Below are 11,556 nucleotides of genomic sequence, written 5' to 3'. Positions count from 1 at the left end.
TCCCCGGAAGCACTTCCCCCTCCCCCTCGTCCTCTCCGCCGAGCTGCCGCATCCACTTCCGGGCTCGGCAGCTAGACGAGCGGGGGCAGCCTCAGAGCGGGTGAGGTTGGGGACGCACGGAGAGGTGCAGTTGGTGAGTGGGCGGTGCCGTGCGCGGATGGCCTGGAGGAGGGGGCGCCAAGGCCCGCGCGTGCGCCGTGGCCGGGGCGCGCCCCGGTCGCCATCGAGACTGAGGGTAGGAGCCTCGGCCCTGCAATAATTGTGCGCTGGGTGCTCGATGGGAAGAGGGTTTGCTGGGTGAGCTGGTTTAGACTCCTTGAAAAATCGTCGTCACTCTGTCTTCCTCGCGGACGTTCTCCTCATCTCTCTGAGCCGGCGCCCCAAGTAGAGCCAAAGTAGTTCGTACCCAGCCTTTTCACGTAACTCGTCCGAGGTGGTTCTTCTCCAAACTTTTTCTGTCAAGCCCAGATCAGTAGATTTTGGGGTCAGCTGGGAGAGGCGTTAACTTTTCTTTGCGCACTCTTGCCTTGTGCGCTCAACCAGTTTGAAAATGAGTGTTCTCGCAGAAGCGTTCCTTGAGTAGCCCGAGGCCACACTGCTCACCTCCCTGCAGAAGTCAAAGCCCCAGCCATGGTCTGCGAATCCCAAGGCCAGCCTGGTTACCCTCTCACTTTCCCCCGTTATTCCAGGCCGTCCAGCATTGAACACTAGCCTCCACACGTGGAAAAGACCCTGACTTCCCCAGTAGACTAGTCTTATGGGAGACCTGGCTCCTGGGCCAGGCTGCATTAGGAAAATGGAAACCAGACTGTCTTCAAATTCTTCTGCCTAGCCTTAGCCATTAGAGAGAGGTCCTGCTAGCCGGGCGCGGTGGCTCACGCCTGTAATCCCAGCACTTTGGGAGGCCGAGGCGGGCGGATCACGAGGTCAGGAGATCGAGACCATCCTGGCTAACACGGTGAAACTCCGTCTCTAATAAAAAAAAAATTTCAAAAAATTAGCCGGGCGCGGTGGCAGGCGTCTGTAGTCCCAGCTACTTGGGAGCTGAGCCAGGAGAATGGCGTGAACCCGGGAGGTGGAGCTTGCAGTGAGCCGAGATCGCGCCACCGCACTCCAGTCTGGGCGACAGAGCGAGACTCCGTCTCAAAAAAAAAAAAAAAAAAAAAAAAAAAAAAGAGAGGTCCTGCTGAAGATGGACTGCAAATGCGCTTGATGGAAGGAGATGTCAATTCCACTTAAGTCCTCATTATTTGCTGTAGGTGATATTATGTCATGACTTTAGGAGAAGTAATGGTGATGCCAAAAGAAGGAAAAAAAAAAACTCTTTGTGATGAAAAAAAGACAAGGATTCTCAACTTTTAATTTATTTATTTATTTATTTATTTTAGGCAGATTTCATATCCCTGAGCCACTCCATGATTTGGGCCATTGAAAGTACGTTTTTTTGTGTTTTAGGATCACTCTAAAATAGAGACAAAATGGAGAAAGAAAGATAAAGAAACATCACCAGAAATGTCTTTTAAAAAAATCTTTTTAAAAAATTAGCTCAAGACCGGGCGCAGTGGCTCACGCCTGTAATCCCAGCACTTTGGGAGGCCGAGGCGGGTGGATCACTTGAGGTCAGGAGTTGGAGATCGGCCTGGGCAACACGGTGAAACCCCGTCCCTACTAAAAAAAAAAAATACAAAATTAGCGAGGTGTGGTGGCACATGCCTGTAATCCCAGCTACTCGGGAGGCTGAGGCAGGAGAATCGCTCGAATCTGGGAAGAGGAGGATGGGATGAGCCGAGGTCAGGCCATTGCACTCCAGCCTGGGCAACAAGAGTAAATCTCCATCTCACCAAAAAAAAAAAAAAAAAAAAAAAAGATTAGCTCCTACTTATTTTACAAATCGTCACAATGCAAAAGTATAAAAGACACACAATAGTTATTCTCCTCATCTACTTATCCCATGCTCCTGAAGGAAATCATTCTTACCAGTTTGGTGTATATGCTTTTAGGCTTTTTTCTATGTTCATACAAAAATCTTTTCATCCAGTATTGAGCACCTGTAATGCACCATACAGTGTATTTTAGACATCGAAGTCAGCTAACATTTTTTTTTTTTTTTTTTTTTTTTGAGACAGAGTCTCGCTGTGTCACCCAGGCTGGAGTGCAGTGGCGCGATCTCGGCTCACTGCAAGCTCCGCCTCCCGGGTTTTACGCCATTCTCCTGCCTCAGCCTCCGAGTAGCTGGGACTACAGGCGCCCGCCACCACGCCCGGCTAGTTTTTTGTATTTTTAGTAGAGACAGGGTTTCACGGTGTTAGCCAGGATGGTCTCGATCTCCTGACCTCGTGATCCACCCGCCTCGGCCTCCCAAAGTGCTGGGATTACAGGCTTGAGGCACCGCGCCCGGCCAAAGTCAGCTAACATTTAAAAAATTGTTGCACAGTATTCCAGTTTATTTGTGTGCCTTGTCTATTTCCATCTTGATGAACATTAAGGTTTCAGATTTTTTTTCTTTGTAAACAATACAATAATGAAGATCCTTAAATAGTTACCTTTTTGCCCCGGGCGAGGTGGCTCATGCCTGTAATCCCAGCACTTTGGGAGGCTGAGACGGGCAGATCACCTGAGGTCGGGAGTTCGAGACCAGCCTGACCAACATGGAGAAACCATGTCTCTTCTAAAAATACAAAATTAGCTGGGCGTGGTTGCACATGCCTGTAATCCCAGCTACTCTAGAGGCTGAGTCAGGAGAATCGCTTGAACCCGGTAGGCAAGTGTTGTGGTGAGCCGAGATGGTGCCATTGCACCCCAGCCTGTCTCAAAAAAAAAAAAAAAAAAAAAAAAAAAAAAAAATACCTTTTGCATTTGTAAGGATTTGTAGATGGGATAAAATTTTATGTTTATTTATTTTTATTTATTTATTTATTTTGAGATGGAGTCTCACTCTGTCGCCCAGGGTAAAGTGCAGAGAGCGCCTCCCAAAGTGCTGGGATTACAGCCATGAGCCACCGCGCCCAGCCCCTTCTGGTATTCTTTTTTTTTTTGAGATGGAATTTCACTCTTGCTGCCCAGGCTGGAATGCAATGGCGCGATCTTGGCTCACTGCAACCTCTGCCTCACAGGTTCAAGCAATTCTGCCTCAGCCTCCTGAGTAGCTGGGATTACAGGTGCCCGCCATCACGCCCAGCTAATTTTTTTGTATTTTTTAGTAGAGACAGAGTTTCACCATGTTGGTCAGGCTGGTCTTGAACGCCTGACCTCAGGTGATCTACCCACCTTGGCCTCCTAAAGTGCTGGGATTACAGATGTGAGCCACCATGCCCGACTGTATTTTCATTTTGTTTAAAGATAGGGTCTTGGTCTGTCGCCCAGGCTGGAGTGCAGGGGTGCAATCAGGGCACACTGCAGCCTCAACCTCCTGGGCTCATGGAATCCTCCCACCTTAGCCTCCCAAGTAGCTGGGACTACAGATGTGGGCAACTATGCCTGGCTAATTTTGTAGTGTTTTTTTTTTTTTGTAAAGACAGGGTTTTGCCTTGTTGCCCAGGCTTGTCTCGAATTCCTGGGCTCAAGCTCTCCACTGGCCTCGGCCTCCTAGAGTGCTAGGATTACAGGATTGAGCCACCATGCCTGGCCGGATATGTAAATTTTAATAGATTCTGTGAAAATTAATTGTAAAAGTTTGTAACAACTCCCATGCTTACTCAGAGCTGTGTGTGAATGTTCCCTATTCCTACAGCTTTGGCAATGTTTAGGGTGTGCTATGAATTTTCTTATACAGTTACTCAGCTAATAGGTGAAAAATCGTATTTAATTGTTTAAATTTTCATGTCATTAATAGTGAAGTTAATATTCTCTCTTATTCCTTTTTTTTTTTTAAAGAGATGAGTCTCTGGGCGGGCATGGTGGCTCATGCCTATCATCCCAGCCGAGGTAGGCAGATCACCTGAGGCCGGGAGTTTGAGACCAGCCTGGCCAACATGGAGTAACCCCATCTCTACTAAAAATACAAAAAAAAATTAGCTGGGCATGGTGGTGTGTGCCTGTAATCCCAGCTACCAGGAGGCTGAGGCAGGAGAATCACTTGAACCCAGGAGGCAGAGGTTGCGGTGAGCGGATATCGTGCCATTGCACTCCGGCCTGGGCAACAAGAGTGAAACTCTGTCTCAACAAATAAATAAATAAATACATACATAAAGAGATGGGCCTCCACGCTTTGTTGCCTTAGGCTGGTTTCCAACTTGTGGGCTCAAGTGATCCTCCCACTTCATCCTTCCAAATAGGTGGGACTATTTTATTGCTTTTTGACCTTTTTAATTGTTTTTGTAAACTGTCTGTTCATATCCTTTGCCCATTAAAAAAAGGTAGATCATTTGTATATTTCTTATTGATGGTAGAAATCCTGTCCGTGTTGTGGTTAATAGCTATTCTTTGTCATCTGCATATAAAATATTTTCTCTGTTTTTCACTTATCTTTCTCAGCTTTTGAGACAAAAGCCATGCTTTATGGGAAAATATTTGCAACATTACTATCTTTGATAGGAACAAGTCAGGGATGTTTACTATTTTTTTTTTTTTGAGATAGAATCTCGCTCTGTCGCCCAGGCTGTAGTGCAGTGGCCGGATCTCAGCTCACTGCAAGCTCTGCCACCCGGGTTTACGCCATTCTCTTGCCTCAACCTCCCGAGTAGCTGGGACTACAGGCGCCCGCCACCTCGCCCGGCTAGTTTTATTTTTTGTATTTTTTTTTAGTAGAGACGGGGTTTCACCGTGTTAACCAGGATGGTCTCGATTTCCTGACCTCGTGACCTGCCCATCTCAGCCTCCCAAAGTGCTGGGATTACAGGCTTGAGCCACCGCACCCGGCCGATGTTTACTATTAAAACTAATATTTTAGGAGAGCTCCTGGTCACCCTAAAGCCTCCTTGGTTTCCTATATATTCATCTTACAAAGAGAAACGATTGACAATGTATCAAAACTGTGGAGTTCAGCAACATGACCAGATGTCAGATTAATGAACAAAAATTACATAAATAAAATATAAGAATATAACCAACACTAAAATACTATAGAATAAATAATCCAATTCACAATAAAAACATTCTATTTTGGCCAGGCGAGGTAGCGCACACCTGTAATCCCAGTGCTTTGGGAGGCTGAGGTGGGAGGATTGCTTGAAGCCAGGAGTTTAAGACCAGCCTGGGCAACATAGTGAGACCCTGTTTACAAAAAATTAAAACATTAACCCGGCGTGGTGGCATGTGCCTGTAGTCCTAGCTACTCAGGAGGCTGAGGTGGGAGAATTGTTTGAGCCCAAGAGTTTGAGGCTGCAGTAAGCCATGATTGTGCTACTGCACTTCAGCCTGGGTGATACAGCAAAACCTAATCTCTGAAATAATGATTTTTTTTTTTTTTTTTTTTTTTTTTGAGACGGAGTCTCGCTCTGTCGCCCAGGCTGGAGTGCAGTGGCGTGATCTTGGCTCACTGCAAGCTCCACCTCCCAGGTTCACGCCATTCTCTTACCTCGGCCTCCCGAGTAGCTGGGACAGGCGCCCGCCCCCATGCCCAGCTGATTTTTTGTATTTTTAGTAGAGACGGGGTTTCACCGTGTTAGCCAGGATGGTCTTGATCTCCTGACCTCGTGGTCCACCTGTCTCAGCCTCCCGAAGTGCTGGGATTACAGATGTGAGCCACCGTGCCCTGCCATTAATAAATAAAATTTTTAAAAAATTTAAAGGGTTTGATTAAATGGAGAGTTTTACTATGCTCATGAATAGGAAGACTTAATATTGTAGAGACATCAGTTTTTGCTACAGATTAAGTTAAAGCAAACTGTAATTAAAACAAGATTTTACATGGAACTTGAGCTGATTTAAAAATTTACATGGAGGCCAGGCACAGTGGCTCAAGCCTGTAATCCCGGCAGTTTGGGAGGCCGAGACTGGTGGATCACGAGGTCAGGAGATTGAGACCATCCTGGCTAACACAGTGAAACCCTGTCTCTACTAAAAATACAAAAAACTAGCCGGGTGAGGTGGCGGGTGCCTGTAGTTCCATCTACTCGGGAGGCTGAGGCAGGAGAATGGCTTAAACCCGGGAGGCAGAGTTTGCAGTGAGCTGAGATCCGGCCACTGCACTCCAGCCTGGGCGACAGAGTGAGACTCCGTCTCCAAAAAAAAAAAAAATTTACATGGAAAAGAATAATTGCAAGGACAGCAAAAAACATTCTGAAAAATATTGATTGGATAAAATAATGAGTGGGAAAAATAAAGCAAGGCATTATCCTTAACCACTTTAATGGTGTCTTTATGCAGAATTTAAAAAGTTTTACGTTGTCAAATCTACCTGTGGCTCTTGGGTTTTTGTGACATGATACCTCAATATTATTAAATATTTCCCTGTACTTCCTTCTGGTATTCTTTTCTTTTTCTTTTCTTTTTTTTTTTTTTTTCTTGAGACAGAGTCTGGCATGATCTCAGCTCACTGCAACCTCCGACTCCTTGGTTCAAGCGATTCTTCTGCCTTAGCCTCCTGAGTAGCTGGGATTACAGGCACGCACCACCACGCCCAGCTAATTTTTGTATTTTTAGTATAGACTGGAGTTTCATCATGTTGGCCAGGATGGTCTTATCTCCTGACCCGTCCGCCTCCCAAAGTGCTGGGATTACAGGCATGAGCCACCGCGCCCAGCCCCTTCTGGTATTCTTTTTTTTGAGATGGAATTTCACTCTTGCTGCCCAGGCTGGAATGCAATGGTGCAATCTTGGCTCACTGCAACCTCCGCCTCCTGGGTTCAAGTGATTCTCCTGCCTCAGCCTCCCAAGTAGCTGGAATTACAGGCATGTGCCACCACACCCGGCTATTTTTTGTATTTTTAGTAGAGACGGGGTTTCACCATGTTTGTCAGACTGGTCTCGAACTCCTGACTTCAGGTGACGTCAGGTGATCCACCCGCCTCAGCCTTCCGAGTGCTGGGATTATAGGCATGAGCCACTGCGCCCGCCGCACCCCTTTCTGGGATTCTTATGGTTGTATATTTTCAGTTTCTGTCTTTATCTTAGCTGCAGTTAATTTTTGTCAGAGGTGAGAAATAGTGAGAAATGCCACACGGACCAGTGATGCAGTGGAAGAGGTAGCCTAAAGTCAGAAAGTCAGCGATCTAGGCTTGTTCCCATGTCACTTTTGTAATTTTGGGCAAATTAGTTGACCTTCTTTCAGCCAAGAATCCTCATCTTGAAAACAAGAATGAATAAATACCTCTTTAGGCAAATTTCTAGTACTACTGTGAAGTTCAAATGAGATAATAAATGAGAAGAAAAAGCCCCCTTTGCAAATCTGTTATCGTTACTACAGATTCTTGGTTGATGCAAGTCAAATGTTAAGTAGAATGCAGCATTTTTTCCAGTACCTGTAAGTCATTGATTCAACAAATGTTTATGTAATGCCTCTGTGCAAGTCCCTGGGGGAGGGGAGAGGACAATCAAGAAGATGGAAACTAACATTTGAGGGGTCCCTGTTTTCTATTAGTTTACTTAATGAAGGAGAAGACTTAGTTCTCTCCACCCAGGAAAGTACAGTCTAGAAGCAGAGAAAAGATTATATACATAGGAGGGTTTGGAGTTTGTACCTCTCTTAATGTGGGCGTGGAGCCAGTGGGGTTTGTTGATTGGGAGATAGCACAGAGTACTTTAACTTTCTAACCATAAACCTGGCTGAGAGCGCTTCAGGAGACAACTGCCTAGATCCCTTTGTCCCCAGGCAGGCCTCCTCCTATGTGACCTTACCTAACTCCCTCTTCCCTCAGGCCCACTCCATCACTTATTCAAATAGCATTGTAATTATTACTGCTGAGTCTTTTCCTGCACCAGCTCTCTATTGCCTTAAGGAGAGCCTTAGTGTTTTCTCCTTGAAGCCTGCCCTGGGCCAGTTGAACTTTCCTGCCTTTCCATGGTGACCTCTCAACTCCCTCTTATGGCAATTTCCCTTTATTTTACATGCAGGTCTCTCTTGCCAGCCTGTTAGCTGGAGCCCACAGGGCAGATGCAGCACCTAGGGTAATGCCAGCCAGGCACTCAGAAGTAGAGGACACTCAGTCAATGTTTGCTAAACAAACTGAACCCATTCCCTTCCCTGAGAGCCAGTGGGGGGTTGAGGGGTTGTGTAATAGAGATGAGCAATGTGTGGCTCCCTTTGCCTTCCATTAGACCTTTGATAACAGTGGATTGAGGAGTTGGGAAATCACATAATGTGCAAGGGACATTCCTTGAGCCTGATGACTTGTATATTTTAGAATTCTTGTACCCCCTTAATTCCTCCATATGTATATATTTTTGAAATGGAGTCCCACTCTGTTGCCGAGGCTGGAGTGCAGTGGTGCCATCTTGGCTCACTGCAACCTCCACCTCACAGGTTCAAGTGGATCCTGCCTCAGCCTCCTGAGTAGCTGGGATTACAGGCACCTGCTGCCACTCCCAGCTAATTTTTGTGTTTTTAGTAGAAATGGGGCTTTGCCATGTTGGCCAGGCTGGTCTCAAACCCCTGACCTCAGGTGATCCACCCACCTCAGCCTCCCAAAGTGCTGGAATTACAGGCGTGAGCCACCGCGCCCAGCCAATTTTTATATTGTTTAAAAATAACCTTTATTTTAATTCCATAAGCAATGTGAAATGATTGTATAAAGTTATAAAAATATAGATGTGTATAAATAAGAAACTTAAAAATCATCCATAGTAACAACACCCAGAAATAGCCACAAATGAATATTTTGAAGTATTTTTCCTTCCTTTTCAGTATTTTCAAAAATGCATGGAGAGTGACTGCTAATAGGTATGGAGTTTCTTTTTGGGGTGATGAAAGTGTTCTGAAATCAAATAGTTGTGATCAGTGCATAGTTTTATACTAAAAACTACTGAATTACTTTTAAAGGGTGAACTTCATGGTATGTGAATCATATGTCAATGAACATATTACAAATAAATGCCTATGCATATATACAAATAGGATTGTCTTTTTCTGAACTGTCTGAAAGTTGCAGACATTATGCTCTTTTAGCATGTTTTCTAAGAATAAGAACGTTCTCTTACATAACCACAATACAGTTATCAGATTCAAGAAATTTAACACTGGTAGAATACTAATATTTATAATACCATCCATAGTTAGATTCCACCAGTTGTTCCAATAATTTTTTTTTTTTTTCTTGAGATGGCGTCTCGCTGTGATGCCCGGGCTAGAGTGCAGTGTTGTGATCTTGACTCATTGCAGCCTCCACTTCCCAGGTTCAAGAGATTCTCCTGCCTCAGCCTCCCGAGTAGCTGGGATTACAGATGCATGCCACCATGCCCAGCTAATTTTTGTATTTTTAGTAGAGATGGGGTTTCACCATGTTGGCCATGCTGGTCTCGAACTCCTGACCTCATGTGATCCGCCTGTCTCAGCCTCTGAAAGTGCTGGGATTACAGGTGTGAGCCGCTGCACCTGGCCCTCTTTATAGCAGGAATTTTTCTTCCTTATCCAGTAGCCAGTCTAAGATTACATATTCCTTTTGGTCGTAATACCTCTAGTCTCCTTCAGTCTGGAGCAGTTCCTCATATTCCCTTTAATTTTCATGACATTGAAATTTTTGAAGAGTACAGAGTAGATGTTTTATAGAATGACCCTCAGTTTAGATATATATTTTGTGTCCCAATTAGATTTGGGTCCTGCATTTTTGGCAGAAATACTATATAAGTGATGTTGAGCGTTTCATATCAGGAGGCCCATGATGTCGGCCTGTTGCCTTATTGGTGATGATTACTTGGGCAAAGTGGTGTCCACCAGGTTTTCTCACTGTAAAGCTACCACTTTTCCTTTAAAGGAAAGTGCTTGTTTTGTTTTGTTTTGTTTTGTTTTGTTTTGAGGCATGGTCTGACTCTATCACCCAGGCTGAATGCAGTGGTGTGAGATCTCAGCTCACTGCAACCTCTGCCTCCTGTTTTTCGAGGCTGAAGTGATCTTCCCACCTCAGCCCCTGGAGTAGCTAGAACCACAGGTGAGTACCACTACGCCCAGCTAATTTTTGTATTTTTCTTTTCTTTTTTTTTTTTTTTGAGACGGAGTCTCGCTCTGTCCCCCAGGTTGGAGTACAGTGGCGTGATCTTGGCTCACTGCATCCTCTGCCTCCCAGGTTCAAGCAATTCTCCTGCCTCAGCCTCCTGAGTAACTGGGACAACAGGCATGTGCCATTGCACCTGGCTAACTTTTTATATTTTTAGTAGAGACAGGGTTTCACCATATTGGCCAGGCTGGTCTCGAACTCCTGCCCTCATGATCCGCCCGCTTTGGCCTCTGAAAGTCTTGGGATTACAGGCATAAGCCACTGCACCCAGCTCTAGAGTACTATATTTATTTTTTTATTTTTATTTTTTGAGACGGAGTCTCGCTCTGTCGCCCAGGCTGGAGTGCAGTGGCCAGATCTCAGCTCACTGCAAGCTCCGCCTCCCGGGTTTATGCCATTCTCCTGCCTCAGCCTCCTGAGTAGCTGGGACTACAGGTGCCCGCCACCTTGCCCGGCTAGTTTTTTTGTATTTTTTAGTAGAGATGGGGTTTCACTGTGTTCACCAGGATAGTCTTCATCTCCTGACCTCGTGACCCGCCCATCTCGGCCTCCCAAAGTGCTGGGATTACAGGCTTGAGCCACTGCGCCCGGCCTAAAGTACTATATTTTTAAGGAAAAAAAATTAGAACATGCCCCAGAGGAAAAAAGTGAAGCTATCCAGGTGTTGGTGTTGTGTTGATTGATAGGTTTCAGTGTTGTGTTGGAGAAGAGAGAGAAAATGTAACAACCTTTGAAGATTAAATAAAAAGACCCGGCATGGTGGCTCATGCCTATAATCCCAGGAGGGAGGCTGAGGAGAATTGCTTGAGGCCAGGAGTTTGAGGCTGCAGTGATCCAAGATCATGCCACCACACTTCAGCCTGGACGGCAGAGTGAGAAAGACCTTGTCTCTTAAAAAAAAAAAAAAAAAGCCGGGCGCGGTGGCTCAAGCCTGTAATCCCAGCACTTTGGGAGGCCGAGACGGGCGGATCACGAGGTCAGGAGATCGAGACCATCCTGGCTAACACAGTGAAACCCCGTCTCTACTAAAAACACAAAAAACTAGCCGGGCGAGGTGGCGGGCGCCTGTAGTCCCCGCTACTCGGGAGGCTGAGGCAGGAGAATGGCGTAAACCCGGGAGGCGGAGCTTGCAGTGAGCTGAGATCCGGCCACTGCACTCCAGCCCGGGCGACAGAGCAAGACTCCGTCTAAAAAAAAAAATATATATATATATATATAGGAAAATCAGTTTAGTATCAGTTAAAATCCCTGGTTTGAGCAACCAGTAGAAGATTGTGCGATTCACCGAGCTGGGGAACCCAAGAAGAAGAGCAGATTTCAGAGAGCTGATAAGGAGCTCATTTGTGGAGTGTGAAGTGCCTGTGGGAATTCCAGGTCAGGCAGGTGGCATCAGGGATTTGGAGCTCAGGAGAGGTCTGAGAGGGACGGGGTCACCAGCAGATAGCCCTGGGCATGGATGAGCTTGCCC

The 11,556-nt window shown here is 45.9% G+C and overlaps 1 protein-coding gene across 12 annotated transcripts in view; it reads left to right on the top strand.

Moving 5' to 3' along the window:
- CSAD (cysteine sulfinic acid decarboxylase) overlaps window positions 1–11,556 on the top strand; it is a 32,826-nt gene that overhangs the window by 638 nt on the left and 20,632 nt on the right. For 4 of the 12 annotated variants that reach the window (XR_012094503.1, XM_073020783.1, XM_008003386.3 and 1 more), the window contains exon 1: window positions 139–235. The exons of 4 other annotated variants lie outside the window; for them this stretch is intronic. Coding sequence is in view for 3 of the 8 variants with exons in the window: in XM_073020783.1 (XP_072876884.1) it covers window positions 158–235 (78 nt within the window). In the remaining 5 variants the exon portion in view is untranslated. Of the gene's footprint in view, window positions 1–45; window positions 236–11,556 lie in introns of those variants that run through there. 4 more of the 12 variants (XM_073020778.1, XM_008003380.3, XM_037997062.2 and 1 more) reach the window with 4 other exon arrangements.

This window comes from Chlorocebus sabaeus, chromosome 11 (assembly GCF_047675955.1).
Source record: "Chlorocebus sabaeus isolate Y175 chromosome 11, mChlSab1.0.hap1, whole genome shotgun sequence".
Lineage (NCBI taxonomy): Eukaryota > Metazoa > Chordata > Mammalia > Primates > Cercopithecidae > Chlorocebus > Chlorocebus sabaeus.
Note: the sequence above shows the minus strand (reverse complement) of the source record. Positions and strands in the feature narration are given on the sequence as shown.